The following is a 27,104-nucleotide window of genomic DNA, read 5'->3' as shown; positions in this document are numbered from 1 at the left end:
CACAATGGAATATTACTCAGTTGTCAGAAAGAACAAATACCCACCATTTGCATTGAGGTTGATGGAACTGGAGGGTATTATGCTGAATGACATAAGTCAATTGGAGAAGGAAAATCATCATATGGTTTCATCCATATGTGGAATATAAGAAACAGTGAAAGGGATTATAAGGGATAGGACAGGAACTGAGTGGGAAAAATTAGAAAGACAAACCATGAGAGACTCCTAACTCTGAGAAATGAACAAAGAATTGTGGAAGGGGAGGTGGGCAGGGGGCTGGGGTAACTGGGGGACAGGCACTGAGGGGGGTACTTGATGGGATGAGCCCTGGGTATCATACTATATGTTGACAAATCGAGCTTCAAAAAAAACAAATGAAAAAAAAAGATTCCCCCTCTCCCACAGCCCCTCCCTCTCCCTGCATACGTGCGTTCTCTCTTTCTCTCAAAAAATCCTACTGAAATGAAATTAAGGAATAAAAAAGGCACAAGCTTATTTAGCTCATTACTCCACCAATTCTCCTTTCTCTTTCTCCTGCACCATCATTTTCCTGTCTCTATACTGGAACACTCCTATCAACATATAAGACTGCTCTTATTCTCCCCCCTTTAACAAAGAAAGGGAACTTCCTGACCCCACTGTCCCTACCAGCCAGTTATATTTTGCTGTTCCTTTTTGTAGAAGAACTCAAAAGAACTATATATATTCATTGACTCCCACTCCTCTCCTCTATTCACCCACTAGAATCAGGTCCCCACCACTCCACCAAAATGGTTCATGTTAAAGTCACCAATGACCTCCTTGTTATGCAATTCAACATAGAACCATCTCCACTGCTACTATTACTGCTCTGTGTCATCTCTCATTTGGATTACTTCTACAGCCTCCTAACTGGTCTCTCCTTGCTTCTATCCTTTCCTCTAATAATCCATATACAGCACAACAGCCAGAGTGACTCTGTGAAACCTAAATCATATCATGACACGTCCTCCAGCTCCCCATCAAAACCTCCAATGGCTCAGAATAAAACAAAGTGCCTACAATGACCTCCAAGGCACTACATAATCTTGCCCTCACCCATCTTACCTGATGTCCTCCTATACTTCTAAGCCTACTTTCAGCCTGTCATGTTCCCATCTTGGGAGGGGTTTTCTCTTTTGTCATGACTTTTCTCTTTTCCTAGAAGGCTCCTCCCTCTGACCTCTTCAGAGCCGATACCCTCACTGCCAATAAGTTTTAAATGCAAGGTTTCTCATCCTCAGCACCACTGACATTTTGGACTAATTCTTTGTTATGGGGAGCTATCCCATGCACCGCAGGATGTTTAACAGCATCCCTGGCCTCTACCCACTAGACACCAGTAGCACTACCCAATCATCCCCTATAGTAATGACAACGAAAAATGTTTCCAGATATTGCCAAATGTCCCCTGCAGGGCAAAACTGCTCCCCAGTTGAGAGCCACTGCTTCATTCAAATACTGTCTTCTTCATGAAGCCTACCTTGACCCCATTTAAAACTACAACCTGGGCAGCCCCAGTGGCGCAGCGGTTTAGCGCCACCTGCAGCCCAGGGTGTGATCCTGGAGATGGGGGATCGAGTCCCACATCAGGCTCTCTGCAAGGTGCCTGCTTCTACCTCTGCCTGTGTCTCTGCCTCTCTCTCTCTAGCTGTGTCTCTATGAATAAATAAATAAAATCTTTAAAAAAATAAATAAAATAAAATAAAATAAAATAAAATAAAATAAAATAAAATAAAATAAAAATAAAACTACAACCCATGCTCGCTTCAGGAGCACATATACTAAAATTGTAATGATACCAAGATTAGCATGGCCCCTTTGCTGGAAGAACACACAAATTCACGAAGCATTCCATATTTTTATAATCTCAAAAGACAAACACTAACAAAATGTGTTACTTGTAGAATCATGATTTAGCTCCCTACTTCTGAGTGCTCACTTCCGCAGCACATACATTAACTCTCTACTTCTGTAAATAAACTTATATTTTTAAGTTCTAGAATAACAACAACAAAATCACAACCTATGCTTCTCCCAACGCTAGAATTTATCCTCCTGATCCTGCTGTACTTTTCCCATGGCAATTGTCTTAATCTGGTTGGGCTCCTATAACAAAAATACGGTAAACTGTGTAGCTTGTAAACGACAGAATTTTTTAATTTTAGCCTATTCATTGGGAGAACGAGTGCACACAAGTTGGGGGGAAGGGCAGAGAATAGAGGGAGAAGCAGACTCCCCACTGAATAGGGAGCCCAATGTGGTGCCCAATTCCAGGACCCTGGGATCATGACCTGAGCTGAAAGTAGATGCCTAACTGACTGAGCCACCCAGGTACCCCTAAACAACAGAAATTTACATCTAATAGTTCTGGAGGCTGGGAAGTCCAAGATCAAGATCCTGGAGTCCTGGGATCGGGTCCCACGTCGGGCTCCTTGCATGGAGCCTGCTTCTCCCTCTGCCTGTGTCTCTGTGTCTCTCTCTCTCTCTGTCTCTCATGAATAAATAAATAAAATAAAAAGAAGCTAATGGAGGTGGTACTCCAGTCAAATGGGTTTTTTTTAAGATTTATTTTATTTATTTATGAGAGACACAGAGATAGAGAGGCAGAGACATAGGCAGAGGGAGGAGCAGGCTCCCTACTGGGAGCCCAATATGGGACTGATCCCAGGAACCCAGGACCACGCCCTGAGTTGAAGGCGTGAGCCACCCAGGCATCCCCAACTGGGGTTGTAAACCAGAAAAAGAAGACAGCAGAGCAGCAAAAGAAGTCCCAGGTTAATAGCCATGCAGAAGGCCTTGGGAGCTGAGGATGGAAGATTCCAAGAAAAGAGTCTTCAGGAAAAAACCGAACTTGAGTTGTTGAGCATATAGTGAATGCAGATGAATGTTTAACAGAGCTCCTAAGAGTTCTTGGGGAAAAATGAGTTATAGGTTCATAGAAACCTAAACCAATGGAAAAATGAGGTAATTATTCACGCCAATAAAAAGTTATAAAAATCCATCACACCGAATAGGACTATGCAGCTATTAAAAAAAAATGAAGTGCAATATTATGTGAAAAAAAAAAAGGCACAGGGGTGCCTGACTGGCTCAGTCAATACAGTGCGTGATTCTTGACCTCAGGCTTGAGTTCAAGCCCCACACTGGGTATAGAGAGTACTTAAAAATAAAATCTTCAAGGGATGCCTGGGTGGCTCAGCAGTTGAGTGTCTGATCCCAGAATCCGGAATCAAGTGCCACATCAGGCTCTTTGTGGGGAGCCTGCTTCTCCCTCTGCCTATGTCTCTGCCTCTCTCTCTGTGTCTCTCATGAATAAATAAAAAATTCAGACCACTAATTATTACCAATCAATCAATTAATCTTGTCAGGGGCACCTAGATGGTTCAATCAGTTAAATACCTGCCTTCTGCCTTTGTCTCAGTTCATGATCCCATCCCAAGGTCCTAGGATCAAGCCCCACAGATCAGGTCAGGCTCCCTGTTCCCTGCTCCCTGCTCCTTTCTGAGGATCCCTCTGTTGCTGCCCCTGCTTGTGCTTACTCCCTCTCTCTGTGAAATAAATAAATAAGATCTTTAAAAATCCTTTAAAAAATATTTTTAGAGGATCCCTGGGTGGCTCAGTGGTTTAGCGCCTGCCTTTGGCCCAGGGCACGATCCTGGAGTCCCAGGATCGAGTCCCGCGTCAGGCTCCTGGCATGGAGCCTGCTTCTCCCTCCTCCTGTGTCTCTGCCTCTCTATGTCTATCATAAATAATAAATAAATATTTTTTAAAAATATTTTTAAAAATTCTTTTTTAAAAGCAGGTGCAGAATAGTGTCCATATTAAGCTACCTTTTAGCTAAGAAAAGTTTTTTTTAATAAGCAAAAGCAAAACTTGTTACTTTTGAAAGGAGGGAGGGAACTGGATAGAAAGGCCAAAGATGATAGCTAGACCTCTCTAAAGGTACCTTTATTTTGTAGATTTGATTTTGGAACCATGTAAATATTTTACAAAATTGTAAAAGAAAATTTCATAAAAATAAAAAAAAACCTCAATTCCTAAAATTTAAAAGCAAGCAAAATGAAAAAAGTAAAAAAAAAAAAGAACCTGTGTATCAAGGTAGTGTCTTTTTTGAAAAGATGTTATTTATTTAGAGACAGAAAGAGAGTGTGTGAGCAGGAGGAGGGGACAGGAGCAGGGGAGAGGGAGAGGGAGAGAATTTGAAGTAGACTCTGCACTGAGCACAGAGCCCAACACGGGGCTTGATCCAAGGACCACGGCTTGATCCCAGGGCCCTGAGATCATGACCTGAGCCAAAATCAACAGTCAGATGTTTAACCAATTGAGCCACCCAAGCACCCCAAGTTAGTGGCTTAGCTACAAAGAGAGGTAGTATGTCAAGACGCACAGTAATGTGACAAACTAGATATAAATCTTCAGCTCTTTTTTCAGTTATCATTTATTGGTAATAACATTAGTATTCATGTTCTGAAATTATATATAGAGAGTAATATATATAGAATAAATAATTATGTTAATAATTAGAATAAAGATATAAATAGAATATAAATATATAAATAGAATAAAAGATATATATACACATATATATACTACACACACACACACATATACACACACACACACACACACACAGTAGGATATAATAAATAATTACGTTAATGTCCAGACTATAATTTTCATTGTAAGACAAAAGATAAAAATATAAAAACCAATGGATTACAGTAAAAGTTCTGTCATTCCAAATTTGATCTAAATATATCACTATGAACTGATATTTTCTCTTTAAAAAAATATTCCCTGGCTCTGTACACTAGAAAGGCCTTCAAATATTACCAGCCCAGTATAAGTAACCACCCTAGCACCCATACTATGCCTCCAAATACCATTTCCCACTAAAAGAGACAAGTATTCTTTGAAAAAATGGATGATTCACAGTATCAGGCAGAAAAGATGTATATGTGCTAGAAATATTTTATCATTACAGAACTAGTAGGGCCATCCTAGGGCTGAAACAACTTAAAGCAGTTCCAACTGGCTACAAACAAAACAATTTGAGTACCAAAATAATAGTAAATTCGGTGGACTAAAACATATCAAGTATGTTAAAAATCCATGATTTCATGATACTGAAACAAAGTTAACTGATCATCTTTTGAAGAAGGTGAACCAAGTATTTACCCTGTCTTGATTGTATCAGTACATCAGGGTAACCAAATAGCTGATAAGAAGTTATTTTTAAGGATGCCTGAGTGGCTCAGCAGTTAGTCGCCTGCCTTTCGCTCAGGGGGTGATCCCAGAGTTCCAGGATTGAGTCCCACATCGGGCTCCCTGCAGGGAGCCTGCTTCTCCCTCTGCCTATGTCTCTCCCTCTCTCTGTGTGTCTCTCATAAAGAAAGAAAAGAAGAGAAAAGAAAAAAGAAAGAAAGAATAAAGGAGGGAGGGAGGAAGATTTTTAGAAGAATTCCAACTAATAAATGAACACATGATAGACTAGGCAATGATCACCAATGACTGTGAAAACCATTAGGTGAAAACCCAACAGGAAAAAAAAAGAAAAAAAGAAACCCAACAGGAAATGTTTTAATAAGTGGATCAGGCTGATGACACTGAATCTACTGTTCAATCTTAACATCACTGAAAGAGAGGCCATCAGACACATACACGTTAAAAATATTCTCACCTCAAGTTAAATCTGAATCTAATCATCTAGATCTACCAGTTTATAGGGAATACAGGGGACAGAGGAATAACATTAAATGCCATCATGAGAATATAATCAGCAAAATCCAGAAGAAGAGTTTCCACAGAAAACCAGTTTCTTCAAAAAATAAACGGCAAGAACAAAAAAATTAAGAAGGAAGGGTACTCATAAATTAGAAGAGAATGAAAAGACAGGTTATCAAATTCAGACCTTGTCTGAATACTGATTTGAACAAACCAACTATAAAACTCAAATCACTTGGGGCAGCCCCGGTGGCTCAGTGGTTTAGCGCCACCTTCGGCCCAGGGCCTGATCCTGGAGACCTTGGGATCGAGTCCCACGTCAGACTCCCTGCATGGAGCCTGCTTCTCCCTCTGACTGTGTCTCTGCCTCTGTGTGTGTGTGTGTGTGTGTGTGTGTGTGTATGTGTCTCATGAATAAATAAATAAAATCCTTTAAAAATTTTTTTAAAAAAACTCAAATCACTTATGTGATACACCAGTGTCAAACCTGAACATTTACTGGATATTTGATGATATTATGGGATAAATGTTTATTTCTGGATTTAATGAAGATATGAAGTTATGTTTTAAAAAATTAAGTTCTTTCTTTTAGAACTCACGCTGAGTTCACATTTTATGTGATATAATGTCTGGAATTTGCCTCAAACTAATCCAAATGGGTTGGTGGAATGTGGGATGGGTGAGAGTATAGGTAAAATAAGATTGGACACATACTGTCCAATCTTGAAGCTGGAGAATGGTATATGGGATTCATTATACCATTCTCAAGTACACCTTTATGTTTGCAATTCTTCACAATATAAAATGAAACAAAAATTTGTACAATAAGGGCAAATAAAATCTTAGTACATGTTCTTGACTCAGGAGTGGATATCTACGTGGTCACAGCAACATAACCACTAAATATTAACCAAGAACTGTGCTATAAAAATAGAAAAAGAAGAGTAGTTTGGGAAGAGAGACAAAGTAAGGGAGAGAAATTCTTAGATGCTGTAACTGGAAGCCAACAAATAATATGTCATTTTGATAAAGTAAAATCCATCAGAACCATGTACTATTTAGAAATACAGAAAACCAGAAGAAATAGCTAAAATAATTGCTGTGGTTTCTGGGGAGTAAGACTCAAGAGCAAGGAAGGGTGGGGTGCCTGGGTGGCTCAGGGAGTGTCTGCCTTCGACTCAGGGCGTGATCCCGGGGTCCTGGGATCAAGTCCCACATTGGGCTCCCTGCGGGGAGCCTGCTTCTCCCTCCGCCTGTGTCTTTGCCTCTCTCTCTCTCTCTCTCTCTAATGAATAAATAAATAAAATCTTTTTAAAAAAAAAAAGAGCAAGGAAAAAAAAAGAGTAAGGAAGGGTAGGGCAGAGGAGTGCCATTTTTCCTTACTAACCTATTAGTACTAGCTGACTTTTAAAACTATGTCCTTGTATTTCTTTGACAGTATTTTATTTATAGACTGGTTCGTAGGTCTTGGTGCTCTGACTGTCAACTCCCATAAAATTCTTATTTTGACTCAAGAGCCAACATTTAAATCTCAAATCGGGGCACACTGGGTTCTCTCATCATCTTAATGGAGTAGAATGTCACTACCAGGAACAGGGTAAGAGAGATGAAGGTAAAATAAAAATAAAGGGCAGCCCCAGTGGCGCAGCAGTTTAGCGCCACCTGCAGCCTGGGGTGTGATCCTGGAGACGGGGGATCGAGTCCCACATCAGGCTCCCTGCATGGAGCCTGCTTCTCCCTCTGCCTGTATCTTTGCCTCTCTCTATATATCTCTCTCTCTGAATAAATAAATAAATCTTTAAAAAAATAAAAATACAAATAAATAAAAATAAAAAGTGAGAACAACCAAGGGCTGTCCATATGGTATTATTTTTATTCCAGTGGGCATCTAGCCTGTATTTGAGTACCTACTGGCTTGGACCATAGGTCCCAATACAGATTTTGCAGGGAAAAGGAATTCCTCTGAATAGATGTGTAGGGCAAACAATTTGCCCAATGGAAGCTGGAAGGGCTAGAAAGTTGAGTAAATATTGCAAAGAGGTGTTCATTCTGGGACACCTGGGTGGTTCAGCGGTTGAGTGTCTGCCTTTGGCTCAGGGCGTGATCCTGGGGTCCAGGGATCGAGTCCTGCATCAGGTTCCCTATAAGGAGCCTGCTTCTCCCTTTGCCTATGTCTCTGCCTCTCTCTCTCTCTCTCTCTGTGTCTCCCATGAATAAAGAAATAAAATCTTTAAAAAAAGAGGTATTCATTCAAACATTTGGTGAGCATTTGGTGTATGAATCCATGCCAAGTGCTGGGCTACAAAATTAAATAATACACAGCTGCTAACTCCACAGTCTAGTTCGGGAAGCATTGATGCACAATACAATATGGTATAACAAGGGGAGTAACAATAAGCAATGGGGGATATAAGAGTACAGAAAGGAGAAATCCCTGATCAGACTGAGAAGTAAGATATGGTTTTCTATAGGATCTACTGCTTGAAATGAATCTTTGAAAATAAGCAGAAGCCCAGAGAAGACTGAGGGCACTGTGGAGAAAGGACAGTCTCAGGCAAAAGGGAGATAGCTCATCAGGATAACTTTAGTTCCATGTGAATGGAAAGAGGAAACCACATGAGGATGTGGCAGAAGAGGCCAAGGAACTTCTTATGAAGATCCACCAGTGCAAAGGTAACAAATTTAAGCTTTACTCTAAAAGCTATTGGATAACTATGGAAGAATTTTAAGCAAGATTGCAGTATGATTTTATTTGCATCTTAAGGACGCCTCAGGCTGCAGTGTATAGAGTAAGCCAAGGTAGGGGCTGGAACTAGTGAGACCAGTTTGGAGGCTGCTATATAAGTTTAGGCAAGAGAAGATGGTAGCTTAGAATAGAGTGGTGGTGGTGGTGGTATAATGGTAGAAATAGAAGAGGGTGGACTCAAGGTATTTTTAGAAAGGAAAATTGACAGGACTTGGAGACTGATCAGATGTGGCTGAGGGGGAAGGTGGGGATTAAGACACAGGAGTGTAGGATGACATGTTTGTAGCACATGGTGCTACCATTTACTAAGGTGAGAAAAAAGAAGCATATTCTGAAAGAGAAGATGATAGTTTAAGGCAGTGTTTCTCATCTGGAGGTAACGGTGCCCCCCATGAGACATCTGGAGACAATTTTGGTTGTAACAACTAATGGTATCTTGTAGGCAGAGGCCCACAAGATACTGCTAAAGTCCTATAATGCACCTAACAGCTCCACACAACAACACAAAAAATGATCCAACTCAAAATGTCAATAGTGCAGAAGCTGAGAAACCTTGATCAGCAATGCTGATTTGAAGAGCTCTGCAGGCCAGCTAAGTAAGTTTTGTAGCCTTTTAGAAATGCAACTCCTAAAGCTCAAGAGGGAGCCAGAATACAAATATAAATTTAGGAGTTATCAATTTGCAGGTGGTCATTCTAGTCATCAACTATACTTGGGTACAATTTCCCATGAATATATTTGAAAAGAAGAAAATATATTTGAAAGAAGAAGGCCAAGGACAGAGTCCTGGGAGATACCAATACTTATAGTAGCAAAGGAGGAAAGAAAAAGATCCCATGGGAAAGATTAAGAAGTGGCCAGCAAGATAGGAGGAAAACCATCAGAGAAAGGAATCATGGAAATCAAAGATAGCGTTTCAAGGAAGGAAATAAGAAAAATAAGTGGTAAAAAAAAAAAAGAAAAAGAAGTGGTGTCAAAGGCAGAGAAAAGTTGAGGAAGTTAGGGAAAGTTTCCATTGGATTTGGCACAGTAGTGGTCACTGATGACTGTGACAAGATCAATTTCTATGAAATGTTAAGGACAGAAGAACCATGACATTTTTTTAAAAGATGGGAGACATTTAATATGTTTATGAACTAAAAAAAAGAGCCAATAGAAGTCATAGACAAGGAGGTACAGAAACAGAAGAAAGAGGGTATGCAATGAAGGAGCAAGAATTTAAAGAAGGGAGGAGAGGAGTCCAAGATGGTGTTTCAAGGAGGAAGGATAGCCTTAAACAGGGGAAGGACCAATCACCTCTTTCACTGAGATAGGAGGAAAGAAGGGATAAGATTTCAGTGAAAATGGCAGACGTTAAGAGAAGAAGCTAAAGGAGTTCTCATGTGATGGCCTTAATTTTCCGGGGAAGAATTAGGTACAATTAGGGAAAGGGTAGAAGTGATGGGGTAAGGAATTGAGAGGTAAAAGTTTAGAAAAACCACTTGAGAGAATGGGAGAAGAAGCTGATGAAGGAAGATTTCTGGAGAACAATTCTACAAAGGAAGATGCATCCTAGCAGGGAAATCTTGGAGGTCAAGATGTATTCTATTAGAAGGCATGGCCCAAGTGTCAGGAACTTAAATCCTTAGGAGGGTGGGTGCTGGTAAGGACCAACAGGGAACAAGAGTGTCAGCTGGGAGTCCTGTTCAGTCCTCATGAGCAAGGCTTTTGACTTGTTTTTTTAAGTTCCACAAGGGCAGGTACCATGCCTGTTTGTGTCATCATTGGATCCCCAGCACCTAGCACAGTGCCCAACGCATAGTAGGCACTCAATAAATAGTAGGTGCACGAAAAAGAAGGAAATAGAAATGTCTTAGAGGCCAACCTCATGATGTAGATGCCATACCACTTACATCTCTCATGATATCCCTCAGTTCTGTTCTGCAGAAAACACTAGCCTTCCAAATATTTCAGACACTTGGCCATTTGTTACGCTGCCCTCATCAGTACCTCTTTTTCCTAATACTTCCTTCTTATTAAATTCCTTGGATGTCTGACATGAGTGATAATGGATGAGGTTCTCTCTCCTGCCTTCCACCCTCCCTAAAATAAAACATTGGCAATGTTCTCTCCATGTTACAAGGTATGCTTTCAGAACAGAGCTCCTCCTCCCCTGTGGCACTAGAAGCTGCTCTATTATTAAAACGTCAGGAAAACAAAAAAAAAAACAAAACAAAACAAAAAAATGTCAAAGACACTATGGTTAGACTGCAATGCCTAGGGTCATCTTCAACCAGCCTTTGTTCTTCATTACCTAGGCCACTTGATTGTATTTTTCAGGGATGTTCTTCAGATGGTTAGAGGGTACACAAACGATGTTTCTGTCTAAAGAAAAGAGAAAGGATTTGATTTCTATGGTTTTCTTGATGAAAGATTATTTAGAAAATAATGTCTGGCAATTTAAACTCCCTCCTTTCAGAGGCATATGCAAAGGAATACCTAATTCAAGCTCAAGGCCACTTCTCAAAAACCTGTTTCCTGGCCTAGCCATTACAAAACTTATTCCTAATAGAACAAGTCTGCAATATTTTCTCTCATGCCACAAATGCACAATATGACAAGGTCTGCTTTCTGTTCATATTTTAAGAGGGAAATAAAATGTAACTGGTTTTGTTTTTGTTACTGAATAATAGAACACTGACGTCATAGACTCATTTAATTCAGCACACAGGCAGGCGAGGAAGAGCCAAGTGCCTGCCCTAATGAACTGTAGTTTAAGGCATATGGGTATTAAACAGTGTGACTAATATAAAATGATGGTGTTTCAAGTGGATTTATTGAAAAGCAGCAAATGGAAACTTCAGGAATGGAATCTGGGAATGGGTACTGGGATTAAGTCTCAGAAACATACCATTGTGATTTCCCTGACCACCACTCACCTCCTCTACCAATTACTTTAAGACATATTTATCACAGAAAGCTCTAGTTTTCAGAGATCTGGAGATATGAAATATAAAAGGTGGGGCACCTGGGTAGCTTGGTGGTTGAGGGTCTGCCTTTGGCTCAGGTCGTGATCCCAGGGTCCTGGGATCGAGTCCCACATCAGGCTCCCCACAGGGAGCCTCCTTCTCCCTCTCCCTATGTCTCTGTCTCTCTATGTGTCTCTCATAAACAAATAAATAAAATCTTCTTTAAAAAAAGAAAGGAAGGAAGAAAACAAAAGAAAAGAAAAGAAAAGAAAAGAAAAGAGAGAGAAAGAGAAGAAAGAGAAGAAAGAGAAGAAAGAAAGAAAGAAAGAAAGAAAGAAAGAAAGGGAAGGGAAGGAGGAAGGAAGGAAGGAAGGAAGGAAGGAAGGAAGGAAGGAAGGACGGACGGACTCTCGGGTTGCCTGGGTGACTCAGTGGGTTAAACATCTGCCTTCAGCTCAGGTCATAATCTCACGGTCCTGGGATCGAGCCCTGCATCAGGCTCCTTGCTCACTGGGGAGTCTGCTTTTCCCTCTCCCTCTGCCCCTCCTCCCCACACATGCTATCGCTCTCTCTTTCTCTCTCTCAAATGAATAAATAAAATCTAAAACAACAATAAAAAAAGGCAATTCTCTAATAAAGAGGAGACTGTTCCCAGTATGGAAAGGTGCATAAAATGATAATGACAATGGTAAGTGGACAGTGGCAACAACATTAACATTTACTAAGTGTCAACTGGAGTTCAAGCATATATGACTTTTATTTTTTTAAGGTGTATTTATTTATTCATGAGAGACACACAGAGACAGAGACATAGGCAGAGGGAGAAGCAGACCCTTCACAGGGAGCCGGAGGCAGGACTCAATCCTGGATCCCAGGATCACACCCTGAGCCAAAGCAGATGCTCAACTGCTGAGCCACCCAGGTGTCCCCACATATGGCTTTTAGAAAAAAGTGTGAAGGTTGTGATTCCTAGTAATATGTGACAATGACTACCTGCCCAAAAGCATCCAAAATCAACTCTGTGATCACGTTCCGCATCAAACACTTCATCCTTCTCCTTTAAGGCAGCCGTATTTTCCATTCTTCTCCACCCCCACTAACACCGTTCCTGCACCTTCCCTCTCCTCTCAGCCCTTGGTTTGTTATTTCTACTAGTCATGGCCTTCAACTGAATTCTCCAAGTTCCAAGTAGTACCCCCATGGTCTTTGTATTGCCATCTGGACCTCAGTTCACAGAGAAGGTGGACTTATTTTGGTAGCCATTGATGACAGGTTGCAGAAGGCAGGGCAGGAGAAGCACAACAGGACAAATGAAACCAAAGAGAACAGCAATAAAAGGAATGTAAGAAGGTCCTCTAGATGAGGACAAGTAAATGTGCTTGCTTGAAGGTTATTGCCTATGTGAGAGTCCATAGCTGAGGTCAAGACACTTCACAGACACTCCATAGTGAAAAGGAGTTTCAATCTTGCCATGAAGCAGGGGTTAGCAAACTTTACTAGGAAAGGGCCAGATAACAAGTTATTGTAAGCTTTGCAAGTCATATGGTCCTTGTCACAACTACTTAATTCTGCCATGTAGTGTAAAAGCAGCCACGGACAGTCCATAAACAAGTGAGCTCAGCTGTGTTCAAATAAAACTTTACAAAATAAAGCAGGGCTGGAAGACAGTTACGGCCTAAGGGCCATAGTTTGCCAACTCTGCCATAAATTAAGTTCTACCTCTCTGAGGCCTCATTAGGTTTCCAAAGTCTGAAATCTTTCTAGAGGTTAACACTGTAGTGGTTGAGAAAGTGAGCTTTACATCAAATTAGACCTGAGTGTGAACCTCAGCTCAGGCACTTTCTAGATGTGTGTCCTTGGGCAAATCACTTAATTTCTCTGAATCCCAACATCTTCAGCTGTAAAATGATAATGCTGACCCCTCAGGGTGACTATAAACAGTAAACTAGACAATGACACATGTTAATCACTTAGCACAGGGCCTGGTCCCCAGAAAGTGCCCAGTAGGTACTGGCTGATATTATTAGTTATTAAGGGGACTTAGTAGATAAAGAAAGGGAAGTGAGAGCTTACAGAGGATATAATAGGATGGAAAAGACAACAGAGCCCCTCAGCTCTGGGTACAGATGTTGTCACATTGACTCCATTGAGCTTTTGGAAGTAAGACTCTAGTCTCTGTAAAATTTTCTTCTGAGCTTCAAATTTCACCTGCAAAAGAAAAGGACTTATGCAGTATCACCTCAAAGAAAGGAAAACAAAGAGGAAAAGAAAAGGCTGTCCCACAGATTCCTGGGTTTTGGTCTTAGCAGACAAGAAATCCATAATGATGTGCCAGCAGTAGACCTAAGAAGGTATTGGGAGAAAGGTCAAGAGTGAGCTCTTGTGTAAGCTCTTTATTTTATCTGATCTTTCAGTTTGAACACTCAAGCTATAGGTCAGTGCTGGGATAATGGAAATGTTTTATGTTGGTATTATGTTCTATATACTATGGTAACCACTAGCCACATGTGGCTAATGAGCACTTTAAATGAGGCTCATGTGACGAGGAACTGAATTTTTAGTCTCATTTAATTTTAGTTAACTTATACAGTCATCTCTGCTATAAGAGGACAGAAGCATTTTTATGCTATGCAAAATCACACAAAAGAAATCATTGAACATTAATAGAGTACTAATACACAGAATTGCTGAATCACTATACTGTATGCTGGAAACTAATTTAATACTGTTGTTTAACTATACTGGAATTAAAATTAAAAAAAAAAAAGAAATCACAGGGCTCATGAGAAAAAAGGGGTTAGGCACACATTCCAAAACTTTATCAGTAATGCACATAAAAGAGAAAGGAACCTAACATAACAGGTAATATAGTTTTACATGTTAAATGGTTAAGGAATTTATAGATACATACTACAGGAAGAATGACTCTTTGCCCTGACAAAGACCTTAAGTTTGCTTATGGAAGTGGCTGTCCAGGGATCCCTGGGTGGCGCAGCGGTTTAGCGCCTGCCTTTGGCCCAGGGCGCGATCCTGGAGACCCGGGATCGAATCCCACGTCAGGCTCCCGGTGCGTGGAGCCTGCTTCTCCCTCTGCCTGTGTCTCTGCCTCTCTCCTCTCTCTCTCTGTGTGCCTATCATAAATAAATAAAAATTAAAAAAAAAAAAAGGAAGTGGCTGTCCACTTGTAAGTTACCATGAAGTGGTGAAAGAAGGGTTATGTGTCACACAGAAAGACCTAGCAGCAGATGTGGATGAGTGTGGCTCATAACATGCTCAGTGAACTGTGGGAACCCGTAGATGTTTGAGGGGTGTGTGCGTGTTCATTTTATGTATGCTTATGCAGCTCAGTTCTGCTGGGTGCAGTTTGCTTCTTTCATCTGGTATTTCTCGCCGACGAAATCACTTCTAAGTCAACGTGATATTTGCATTATGTTCAAATTGTTCCCTGATCTATCAATTCCTTGGAATAAATTTGTGTTTTTAAAACAAGCATTACAGCAGAATTGACTGTATTTAAAATCAAATAGTCACTTGTAGCTAGTGGCTACCAGGCTGGAAAGTGCAGCTATATAAAGCACTCATACATACAGAGCTATAGGAATAACAAAAAGGCAAGGGAGAAAGGAAACAGGCATTTTGATATATGGCTCCAGAGTTTGGAAGACATAACAGGTGCAAAGTTAAAATTTTGGATTCATATTACTCAGCCACCAAAAAGAATGAAATCTTGCCACTTGCAACGATGTGGATGGAACTAGAGAGTATTATGCTAAGGGAAATAAGTCAGCCAGAGAAAGACAAATATCATATGATTTCACTCATGTGGAATTTAAGAAACAAAACAGATGAACATAGGAGAAGGGAAGGAAAAATAAGATGAAAACAGACAGGGAGGCGAACCACAAGAGACTCAACTCTAGGATACAAACCGAAGGTTGCTGGAGGGGAGGTGGGTGAAGGGACGGGGTAACTGGGTGATGGGCATTAAGGATGGCACTTGAAATAATGAGCACTAAGTGTTGTATGCAACTGATGAATCACTAAATTCTACCTCTGAAACTAATAGTACAGTATATGTTAATATAAAAAATAAATACATTTGAAAAAAAAAACTTTTCAGATTCCTTAGCATGTTGATTTTAAGCACACACTTAATTTTTAAGTTACAGCATCTGGGTAGAGCTGTCCAGTCAAGCTTCCTATATGTCTGGCACTATTCATCCTGATGGAAGTAAGGAGTGAAAACTCAAGCTGGGAGAGTACCTGGGTGGCTCAGTGGGTTAAGTGTCTGCCTTCAGCTCAGGTCATGATCTCAGGGTCCTGGAATCGAGCCCCTCATCAGGCTCTCTGGTCTCAGGGAGGGAATCTGCTTCTCCCTCTCCCTCTGCTCCTCCCCATTGCTTGTGTGCTCTCTCTCTCTCCGTCCCAAATAAATAAAATCTTAAAAAAAAAAGAAAACTTAAGCTGGGTACCAACCTTGATCTGTTCCTCACAGCTCAGTCTCCAGAGTGGTGTCACAACATAGGCCAGCCTTAAAAAAAAAATTCAGGCACTTCATTGTGTGTGTGTGTGTGTGTGTGTGTGTGTGTGTGTGTGTGTATACTGGGCACCTACTATGCATAAGTACTTCCTGCCACCATTTTCTCTGGCATTTTACTTATTCAGAAACCTAACTCTAATGCCCCTGGGGAGATACAGTCTGGGAGAAGAGCCCATTTTGGCGCTGTCTACTTAACAAAGCAGAACAGATGGGCAAACTTAATATAAGAAAAAATCCAGATTTATCAGGAGGTAATTAATCATATTACAAAAGGCTTCACTGTTGGCTTCCTTTAAATAGCTCACCTCCCTAATGCTTTTAAAATATAATTTGATTTAGAAAATACATTCGTTGTATAAAATGAGGTATATTTGTGTTTGCATGGCTGCAAGGGGACTATTCATTTGTAAGCCATCTGATGTCTCTGGATTCCTGGTTTTCAGCATACCTGCCCTGGACCTTTATAGAGACAAGGTCCTACTTTAATACCTCATTTCTGTGAAAAAACACACTTAAAGACAAAGAGAGTATTTTCTGCCATCACAAAGCATTTCCACCAACATTCTTCAGATGTCTTCAAATTTGCCCTTGGTATCCTACCTTAGGTACCCCCTTGAATCCTTGCAATGCCATGTTACATCAGGAATACAGAATTTTAGTAAGCCCAGGGATTCAAACTTGCTAATGAGAAAGGATATCAGCCTGGGCCTTACCTTTCCTGCCAGGAACCATTAGGTGGTCCAACATGGTTTGATTTCTTCTAACTTTTTTGCCCTCTTTGACACTTCTTGGCTATCACGTAAGTGAAGTTTCCCTTACATGCTGAGCTCTTAAAGAGCTGTGACCAACCTGGAGGTTTTGTGGCACACCAGGGGAGTAATCTTGGTTTGGAGAGAAGACCCACCCTGGAGAAGAAACACCTCGGGCTATGCATTAGGACTCTTTTCATAATACCTGCCAACCACAGAAACACTGAAATTCACCTGCATGAAAGGTGAACAAACAGAAGTTGAGAAACAGAAGCACAACTCACAAACCCCTTCATTCAATTACAAACCCTTATGGAGGGACAACTGAGTAGCTCAGTGGTTGAGCGTCTGCTTTTGGCTCAGGTCGTGATTCTAGGGTCCTGGGATCGAGTTCCGTGGGAGCCTACTTCTCCCTCTACCTATGTCTCTGCTTCTCTCTCTGTGTCTCTCATGAAGAAATAAGTAAAATCTTTAAAGAAAAAACCCTTATGGAAGCTCAGCATGTAGCACAGTGCCTGTCACAGAGTCAACCCTTGGTAAAAGCAGGCCTGCTGAATGGTACTGCATGTCAAGTACTGGCTTAGGTTCCCAAAATAAAAAGATGAGGGAAATAGACTCTTGTCCTCCAGAGATGTGTTTGACTCCCTGGATACACTTCTATGGCTAGTCCCTCTCTATATCCTAGCCTCCCACTCAAAAACCAATCAGTCGTCAACTAACACTTAGAAAGTGCTAATGATGTGCAAGACACCGTGCCACACAACATAGTGAAAGGGTTACAAAGGTTACAATCGAATTGAGAAGGGGACACCTGGGTGGTTCAGCAGTTGAGCGTCTGCCTTTGGCTCAGGGCATGATCCCGGACTTCCGGGGTCAAGTCCCACATCGGGCTCCCTGCATGGAGCCTGCTTCTCCCTCTGCCTGTGTCTCTGCCTTTCTCTCTCTGTGTGTCTCTCATGAATAAATAAATAAAACCTTTAAAAAATCTAATAAAGAAGATCAAGTGCAGATGCAGGAAAAGATGGTAATAAATAACACAATATGCTTAGGTCCTGACTAATGCTCAGGAAAAGCTTCCCAGAGCAGGTAAGCCTTGCACCAGGTCTTAAAGGATGGCAGGGAGGTGAATCAGATAAACATCTGGGCAATGGCTAAGTCAGTCTGGCTAAAATAGTAGTTCATTTTAGGGAACAGTGTAAATGAGGTTGAAAATTTACATCAAAGTGAGATCTGGAAAAACTTTAATGCCTGATTAAAATATGGACTTTATTATGAAGGCAACAATGGGTTGATGGTGGCTTTACATAGTGAAATAAAGATGAAATAGGGAGGTTGGGGCGCCTGGGTGACTCAGTGTGTTGAGTGTCTGCCTTTAGCTTGGGTCATGATCCTTGGGTCAAGGGATTGGGCCCTGCACTGGGCTCCTTGCTCAGTGGGGAGTCTGTTTCTCCCTCTGCCCCCTATCCTCTGCTCATGTTCTCTGGCTCTCTCTCCTCTCTCAAATAAATAAATAAATAATAAAATATTTTTAAAAAGGAACAGGGAAGATAATGAAAAGCTTCAACGACAGGGATGTCCACTGTTATTCAACAAAGTACTGGAAGTCTTACCCTCAGCAATCAGACAACAAAAAGAAATAAAAGGCATCCAAATCAGCAAAGAAGTCAAAATCTCACTCTTCACAGACAACATGATACTTTATGAAGAAAACCCAAAAAAATCTACAAAAAAATTGCAAGAACCAATACAGGAATCCAGCAAATTTGCAAGGTATAAAATCAATGGTCAATGCACAGAAGTCAGTTGCATTTCTATATACTAACAAAGAGACAGAAGAAAGAGAAATCAAGTAATCGATCCCACTTACAATTGCACCAAAACCACAAGATACCTAGGAATAAACCTAACCAAAGAGGCAAAAGATTTGTACTCAGAAAACTATAGACCACTCATGAAAGAAATTGAGGAAGACACAAAGCAATGGAAAAACACTCCATGCTTATGGATTGAAAGAATAAATATTGTTAAAATGTCTATGCTACCTAAAGCAATCTGCACATGCAATGCAATAATACCATCAGCACTTTTCAGAGTTGGAAAAAACAATCCTAAAATTTGTATAGAAACAGAAAAGACCCTGAACAGGCAAAGGAATGTTGAAAAAGAAAACCAGGGCAGCCCCCGTGGCGCAGCGGTTTAGTGCTGCCTGCAGCTGGGGATGTGATCCTAGAGACCTGGGATGGAGTCCCAGGTCGGGCTCCCAGCATGGAGCCTGCTTCTCCCTCTGCCTATGTCTCTGCCTTCCTCTCTCTCTCCCTCTCCCTCTCTCTCTCTCTCTCTCTCTCTCTGTCTCTATAAATAAATAAATAAATAATCTTAAAGAAAAAGAAAAAGAAAACCAAAGCTAGAGGCATCACAATTCCAGGCTTCAAGCTAGATTACAAAGCTGTGGTCATCAAGACAGTGTGGTACTAGCACAAAAACAGACACATAAAAAAATAAATAAATAAAAAATAAATAAAATAAAAAATAAAAAAATTAAAATTAAAATTAAAAAAAAACAAACAGACACATAGGTCAATGGAACAGAATAGAGAATCCAGAAATGGACCCTCAACTCAACTCTAGGGTCAACTAATCTCTGACAAAGCAGGAAAGAATATTCAATTTAAAAAAAAGAGTCTTGGGGCACCTGGGTGGCTTAGCTAAGCATCCATCTTTGGCTCAGGTTGTGATCCTGGAGTCCTGGCATTGAGCCCCACATAGCGTTCCCTGTTCCCTACTCAATGGGGAGTCTGCTTCTCCCTCTCCTTCTGACCTTCTGACTTGCTCATGCTCTAGCGTGCACTCTCTCTCTCAAATGAATAAATTTTAAAAATAAAATATATAAAACAAAAAAGACATTTTCTTCAAGTGATATTGGGAAAACTGGACCACCTTCTTATACCATACACACAAACAGACTCAAAATGGATTAAAGACCTAAATGTGGGGGCCACCTGGGTGGCTCTGTGGTTGAGCCTCTGCCTTTGGGTCAGGGAGTGATCCCAGGGTCCTAGGATGAGTCCTGCATCTGGCTCCCTGCGAAAAGCCTACTTATCCCTCTGCCTATGTCTCTGCCTCTCTCTGTGTTTCTCTCATGAATAAAAAAATAAAATCTTAAAAAAAAGACCTAAATGTGAGACAGGAATCCATCAGAATCCTATAAGAGGGGCGTCTGGGTGGCTCAGTCTGCCTTTGGCTTGGGTCATGATCCCAGGATCCTGGGATTGGGCCCCCAAGCATTGGGCTCCCCGCAGGGAGCCTGTTGCTCCTGCTCTGGCTGCCCTTTGTGCTCCCTCTCTGCATCAAATAAATAAATAAAATCTTTAAAAAAACATTCTAGAGGAGAACACAGGCAGCAACCCCCTTGACCTCAGCACAGTGACTTCTTGCTAGACAAGTCTCCAAAGGCAAGAGAAACAAAAGCAAAATGAACTATTGGGACTACATCAAGATAAAAAGCTTTTGTACAGCAAACAGTCAACAAAACTAAAAGACAACTTATGGAATAGGAAGATATTTGCAAATGTGTTACCAGATAAAGGGCTAGTATCCAAAACCTACAAAGAACTTATCAAACTCAAACACCTCCAAAACACCCAAAAAATCTAGTCAAGCATGGGCAGAAGACACGGACATTTCTCCAAAAAAGACATCCAAATGGCCACAGACATGTGAAAAAATGATCCACATCATTTGATGAGGGAAATACAAACCAAAGCCACAAGATACCACCTCACATGGGTCACAATGGCTAAAATTAACAAGTCAGAAAACAACAGATGTTGGCGAGGATGTGGAAAAAGGGGAACCCTCTTCCACTGTTGGTGGAAATGCAATTTGGGGACTCCTGGATGGCTTAGTGGTTGAGCATCTGACTTTGGCTCAAGGCGTGGTCCCAGAGTCCTGGGATCAAGTCCCACATCTGGCTTCCCTCAAGGAGCCTGCCTCTCCCTCTGCCTGTCTCTCTCATGAATAAATAAATAAATCTTTAAAAAAAGAATATCACTTAGCCATCAAAAAGAATGAAATCCTGACATTTGCAACGATGTGGATGGAACTAGAGGGTATTCTGCTAAGCGAAATAAGTCAAAGAAAGACAAATACCGTATGATTTCACTCATATGTGGAATTTAAGAAACAAAACAGAGATGCCTGAGTGGCTCAGCGGTTGAGGGCCTGCCTTTTTTTCCGTATATTTTTTTATTGGAGTTCGATTTGCCAACATATAGCATAATACCCAGTGTTCATCACCCAGTCAAGTGTTCCCCTCAGTGCCCATCACCCAGTCTGCCTTTGGCTCAGGGAATGATTCAGGTATCCTGGGACCCAATCCCGCATCAGGCTCCCTGCAGGGAGCCTGCTTCTCCCTCTGCCTGTGTCTCTGCCTCTTTCTGTCTCTCCTGAGTAAATAAATGAATCTTAAAGAAAAAAAAACAGAGTACATAGGGAAAGGTGAGGAAAAATAAGATGAAAATAGAGAGCAAAAAAAAAAAATAGAGAGCAAGGCCAATCATTAGAGACTCTTAACTCTAGGAAATAAATAGAGGGTGGCTGGAGGGTAGGTGGGTGGGGAAAAGGGATAATTAGGTGATTGGCATTAAGCACTGGGTATGATAGGTAATGATGAACACTAAATTCTACCCCTGAAACTAATAATATATGTTAAATAATTTGAACATGTAAAGAATTCAAATCAAGAATTTAATTAGATTAATAGAATTAATCTAATTCTAAATCAACTCTAAATCAAGCATTTAATTTAAAAAATAGAGAATAAAAGCAAGTTCAGGGATACCTGGGTTGCTTGCTCAGTCAGGCACCTGACTCTTGGTTTTGGCTCAGGTCATGATCTCATGGGTTATAGGGTCAGGTCCTGCGTTGGGCTCCATGCTCAGCAGAGGGACTGCTTGAAGATTCTGTCTCTCTGCCCCTCTCCTGCTCACAGGTACTCTCGCTCTCTCTCTCAAATAAATCTTTTTTAAAAAAGCAAATTCATGTATGAGGCCTGTGTTTGCAATGGTAAGGAAAATATCTAAATGGAAATGTCTAACAAGTAAGTAAAGAAGCAGTACTACAAGTCATAAGAGAAGTCAGGGTTAGAGATTTGGTCAAGTGTCTAGGTACAAGGTGTAAGATTTAGAAAAAAAGAGAGCTTTCAGGAAAGAGTAAAAGGTCAAATGACTTCACCTGAGAAAAAGGTGCTACTTGGAGAAAAAGAAGAGATGCTGGTGACCCAGGAGAACGTGGAACTTAGAGACCAAGGAAGATGCCTTTAGGTAAAGCACTGATATATCCAGTAAGTCCAAGGCCAAAGAAAGAAGGGAAATAAGGCAGCAGTAAGTGGCAGACAGGAGAGACAAATGAAGGTTCGAGATCATAGGTGAGTAGACCCTAGAGTCAGGCAGACCTGGGTGGTCCCCTGGCTCCACCACTTATTAGTTAAGTGGCCTCTGGCAAGTTAATCATTCCCCATGACTTTCCTTTTTTTTCATTCATAAAATGGAGATAGCAATAGCACCCACCTCATAGAGCAGCTTTAAGAGTCAAATAAAGTATAATTAATAAAAAGTACTCAGCAGAAGATCAAGTAGAGATGATGTTTGTAAAGCTCTGCGCACAGCACCCAGTACCAGGCAAAAACTCAGTATGTGTTCATTTTAACTGCTGCGATGTTTAAGGACAGTACAGGACTGGGAGGGGATGGCAATATTGAAGGAGGGGAGCAGGGGGAAGGAAAGGTAGGAGTAACTATAAGGCAAAAGCTGCAAGAGTTAGGACAGGTGAAGGGCTCACTTTGGGAGAAGGAAGGAATCCCTTTGCCTCCAACACAGGACTCAGTGTTGTCTATTTACTTCACGGTGCCTGATCATTGCTATGTAACTTGTTTGAGTACCAAGGACATGTGAATGGACTTGGCTGGACACCTTAATGATGAGCTGTGAAATTACCTTTTAACCCTTGTCCCCTACCTTGGATTACATTCCAATGTTAAGTCATACCTTAATTCAAAACACACATACACACGTGTCTCCAATGTATGTAACAGATTTGTTAACAAAGATTCCTCCCCGGCTTTCTCTTATTACTGCGAAATTAGTATGCTATGACCACTAGGTAACTTAAAGGATGCTGACATGGGTGCTGTAATGTCACATACCATTTTGTGTGTTTACAAAGTACCAAAGAAGGGACACCTGGGTGGCTCAGCAGTTAGGCATCTGCCTTTGGCCCAGGGCGTGATCCTGGAGTTCCAGGCTGGAGTCCCGCATCAGGCTCCCTGCATGGAGCTTCCTTCTCCCTCTGCCTGTGTCTCTGCCTCTCTCTCTCTGTGTCTCTCATGAAGGAATAAATAAAATCTTAAAAAAAAAGTACCAAAGAAAGCAGCTGTCACAACATGGAAGCATTTCAGGGGAACTTCAAATTTCTAACAAAACAGATTTAAGCTGTCCCAAAGTTCAGGTGTTTATATTGATAGCACCCTCCACACAACTCCCAGGAAAAGGCAAATTATTAAGAACATGGGCTTTGGAGTCATATTTTGATCTCAGCTCTGCTGCTCACTAGCTATGACTGTGAGCAAGTTACTTAAGCAAATGTGTCATCATCTATAAAATCAGGACTAGGAACACCTACCTTTCAGGGTTGTGCTAAGAATTAAAGAAGCTCATATATTCGAAGTGCTCAGGATGGTACCTAACACAGCAGGCAATGGACATGTTTCACTGCCCTGCCTTAGGCTCTAATTCAAAGTATATCACTTGATTTCTTTTTTTAATATTTTATTTATTTATTCATGAGAGACACAGAGAGAGAGGCAGAGACACAGGCAGAGGGAGAAGCAGGCTCCATGCAGGGAGCCGGTCATGGGACTCGATCCCAGGTCTCCAGGATCACACCCCAGGCCAAAGGCGGCACTAAACCGCTGAGTCACCCGGGCTGCCCCATACTTGATTTCTTCATGCCTCAACATGTCTGACCTGCAAAACTGGTGGGATGTAATAAAGCATGTGAGTGATGTTAAGTAAAATTATGTGCTGTCAAGTATTTTTTAAGGAAACTTAAAAAAATACAAACAAAAGAACTTTCATAACATTCTGCATTAGTGCCTGCTAGGCTGCGGTGAGCTTAAGGCCTGCCTGGACCCTATTAATATTATTAAAAGTGTGTGGGGATACCTGGGTGGCTCAGCAGTTTAGCGCCTGCCTTCGGCCAGGGGCGTGATCCTGGAGTCGTGATCCTGGAGTCGCGGGATCAAGTCCTGCCTCGGGCTCCGTGCATGGAGCCTGCTTCTCCCTCTGCGTGTGTCTCTGCCTGTCTCTCATGAATAAAATATTTTTTTAAAAAAGTGTGTGATCTGTGATAAACATTTTCCTAAAGTGAATTAAAAGTATGTATTTGATATGAAGAAAAGCCAAAGCTAGAGAGAGGAAATGAGTGAAGAGGTAGGAGACAAAGAATAAGGAAAGGGTAGAGTGGGGGTAGGCTGCAGGGGGAGGGAGTCCTTCTGGTCCAGAAAAGCCCAGTCCCTCCAGGTGACAGAGGATTAAGGAAGCTGCAGGCCCAATTAGGAGTGGCAGAGGAGGGACAGGGGAACTGAGGATTGAAGACAGCTAACCATACCCCATAACATTCAGATTTGAGTGTGTAGGTCCTCTCACTGATGAATACCACCACGACTATGCTCCACTTGCCCTGTACCCCAGCAGTGGGCTCTTGTGCATCTAGGTTTCTTCCTCTAAATTATCAGATATCATCTAAAATAGGGCTGTACTGGGCACCTGTGTGGCTTAGTGGTTGAGTGTCTGCCTTTGGCTCAGGTGCTGGGATCAAGTCCTGCATCAGGCTCCCCATGGGCAGCCTGCTTCTCCCTCTGCCTCTCTCTCTGTGTCTCTCATGAAGGAATAAAATCTTTAAAAAGGGGACGCCTGGGTGGCTCAGCGGTTTAGCGCCACCTTTGCCCCGGGGTGTGATCCTGGAGACCTGGGATCCAGTCCCATGTCGGGCTCCCTGCATGGAGTCTGCTTCTCCCTCTGCCTGTGTCTCTGCCTCTCTGTCTGTCATGAATAAGTAAAAATATATGTATTTTTAAAAAAATAAATTTAAAAATAAATAAAGTAGCACTGTACTATTGCAACCAGTCATCTCTCCTGGTAAAGACTCTTTCATCATATTTAGTAATTTCTGTAGTAAAATATATTTTTCAAGGCAGCATAACAATACCAAAGTGAATTATGTTTGTTTCTTGATGTCAGAGGGGGCATCTGCCCACAGAAAAGACTAGTTTCTTTTCAAAGGTGTTCCTATTTTATTTTTTATTTATGATAGTCACAGAGAGAGAGACAGAGACACAGGCAGAGGGAGAAGCAGGCTCCATGCACCGGGAGCCCGACGTGGGATTCGATCCCGGGTCTCCAGGATCGCGCCCTGGGCCAAAGGCGGGCGCTAAACCGCTGAGCCACCCAGGGCAGGGATCCCAGGTGTTCCTATTTTAAATAAATGCTCAGGATAAAAAAAAAAAGTGTGACATCTGCTCAGTTTTTGCCTCAGGAATTAATCAGAAGGGGACTCAAGAGTCCAGAGCTGCCAGATAGGAGGGTAGACTAAGTCTCTAGGATGGAATAGCTAACCTGCGTGAAATGCTCAGAGGTTCCAATCTCAGACTTATTTGGTAGGTCTGATCCGGGTGGGGCCAAGAAGCTTCTTGGAGGAAAAAACTTACCCACAGACAAGGGTCCTGCTTACACTCTGTTTACATTTCCTTCAGTTAGGCTGGCCCCACACACGGTTCTCAGCTAAACGAGATGGACATAGGGGTGTATTGCTGCGTCCTTCCAGCAATGCACGTTCAATCCGGTCCTTCCCCCACCAGACCCCTTCACCAGCCCCTCCACACCCCTCTTCTTCGGGCAAGTTCCACCCACCGTGTCTGTAGGAAAGACTATCACGGAGTTTGGGCCAAGGGAGGGCTAAGGTCACAGAACAGGCGGCCGCGGGGCTGGCCGCAACCTTGAACAGCCAGCATAGGTCCCGTCTGCGTCCCCACCTCCGCCCGCCTCTCAATTCCCCGCCCCATGGGCAGATTGGCTCACGAAGCGCTTTTCTACAGTTAGGGTTCCATCAGGCTTTCCATCAGGCTCTCCACGTAACCCCCATACCTTTGTAACCAACAAATCCTCCTACAAACCTGAGGCGGCAAACGAAAAAGCCAGCGGACAGCCTGGATCTCTGCCGCTGGGAGTCACTTCCTGGTGCGTACGGCGGCTCGACTCCCGACGCACACGCAGCCAGCCCAGGGTCGGCGCGACGGGACGCGGGGCTCCTCCCAGGCGCGGGTCAACCGGCCCTGCCCCGGGGCAGCCAGTTTCGGGGGGCCCTCCTCCCTACTTTAACGCGGCGCTTCTCTAGAGCCTTTCCTCAAAAATCACTCAACGCCCTATGCCCTCACCCCTGCCTCCCCCAGGTTTCTCCCCAAGGCTCCCTCTCCTCCCCTGCCAGCGCCCCCGCCCACCGCTTGCTCTTCTCCCCGTCCCATTGGTGGGTCTGGACAAGCCTCAAACATCACAAAGGAATTTGAACCGCAGGTTAAGAGTGCTACCCATCTCGGGGCGGGGGTGGGGGGGCTTGCAATTCTACTCAACCAAAACTATAAGCTCAGATCCCTGATGGGTTGAAAGATTAGGAGGTGAAGGGTGGGGTGGTTTCTTCAAACCTTTTAGTCGGCCTTATTTGGGGCCCTAGGGTTTTCCAGGCATTCGTTCTCCCCTCTATTTTATATTGCTTCAAAAAAGTGTTCTGTTCTTGCAAGGTAAAGCTAGTTCCTTAAGTGGATCCCACGCAGGGCTACTAAGTCCTCAGGGCAAGAATTGTTTTTCAACTTCAAAAGACAGAAGGAGGCTAGATAACTGATGTGGGAAACAAAGGCAGAATGAAACGTACATAAAATTAAATGTCCTTGTAACCTGCAGTCCATTAACAAATACTTGAGGGGGACGCCTGGGTGGCTCAGTGGTTGAGCGTCGGCCTTTGGCTCAGGGCATGATCCTGGAGTCCTGGGATCGAGTCCCACATCGGGCTCCCTGCATGGAGCCTGCTTCCCCCGTCGCCTGTGTCAATGCCCTCCCTGTGTCTCTCACGAATAAATAAATAAAATCTTTAAAAAAAAATACTTGAGGCAGGCAGAGAGTATAACCTTTCTCCAGGAAGCCCCCAACTGTGTTATGCCTTGATAGAGGGAAAAACAACCTCAGTTTGACAGTAGCAAGGCCTCCAGTATCCTGTGAGTCTTCTTTAGCATATGAAAATCCTGTGCAACTTCTCTTATCTTTTACTTC

The 27,104-nt window shown here is 42.3% G+C and overlaps 1 protein-coding gene, 1 long non-coding RNA gene and 1 other non-coding gene across 3 annotated transcripts in view; 1 reads left to right on the top strand and 2 right to left on the bottom strand.

Annotated features, from left to right (window-relative positions):
* Positions 1 to 25,846, bottom strand: part of TRMT2B (tRNA methyltransferase 2B) — a 51,465-nt gene extending 25,619 nt beyond the window's left edge. Inside the window, 6 exon segments of the mRNA XM_077888569.1 lie at positions 10,785 to 10,851; positions 12,609 to 12,713; positions 13,514 to 13,647; positions 15,916 to 15,970; positions 16,693 to 16,951; positions 25,780 to 25,846. Of these exon segments, the coding sequence (XP_077744695.1) occupies positions 10,785 to 10,851; positions 12,609 to 12,713; positions 13,514 to 13,647; positions 15,916 to 15,970; positions 16,693 to 16,951; positions 25,780 to 25,846 (687 nt within the window).
* The window catches only part of LOC144307517 (uncharacterized), a 115,955-nt gene extending 89,704 nt beyond the window's left edge, over positions 1 to 26,251 (bottom strand). Inside the window, exon 1 of the long non-coding RNA XR_013374364.1 lies at positions 25,958 to 26,251. This is a non-coding gene — a long non-coding RNA (uncharacterized LOC144307517). The remainder of the gene's footprint in view (positions 1 to 25,957) is intronic.
* On the top strand, positions 1,779 to 1,882 carry LOC144309287 (U6 spliceosomal RNA). Its single transcript, XR_013375339.1, has one exon. It is a non-coding gene; the product is annotated as a U6 spliceosomal RNA (small nuclear RNA).
* Positions 26,252 to 27,104: the final 853 nt, after the last annotated feature.

This window comes from Canis aureus, chromosome X (assembly GCF_053574225.1).
Source record: "Canis aureus isolate CA01 chromosome X, VMU_Caureus_v.1.0, whole genome shotgun sequence".
Classification (NCBI taxonomy): domain Eukaryota; kingdom Metazoa; phylum Chordata; class Mammalia; order Carnivora; family Canidae; genus Canis; species Canis aureus.
Note: the sequence above shows the minus strand (reverse complement) of the source record. Positions and strands in the feature narration are given on the sequence as shown.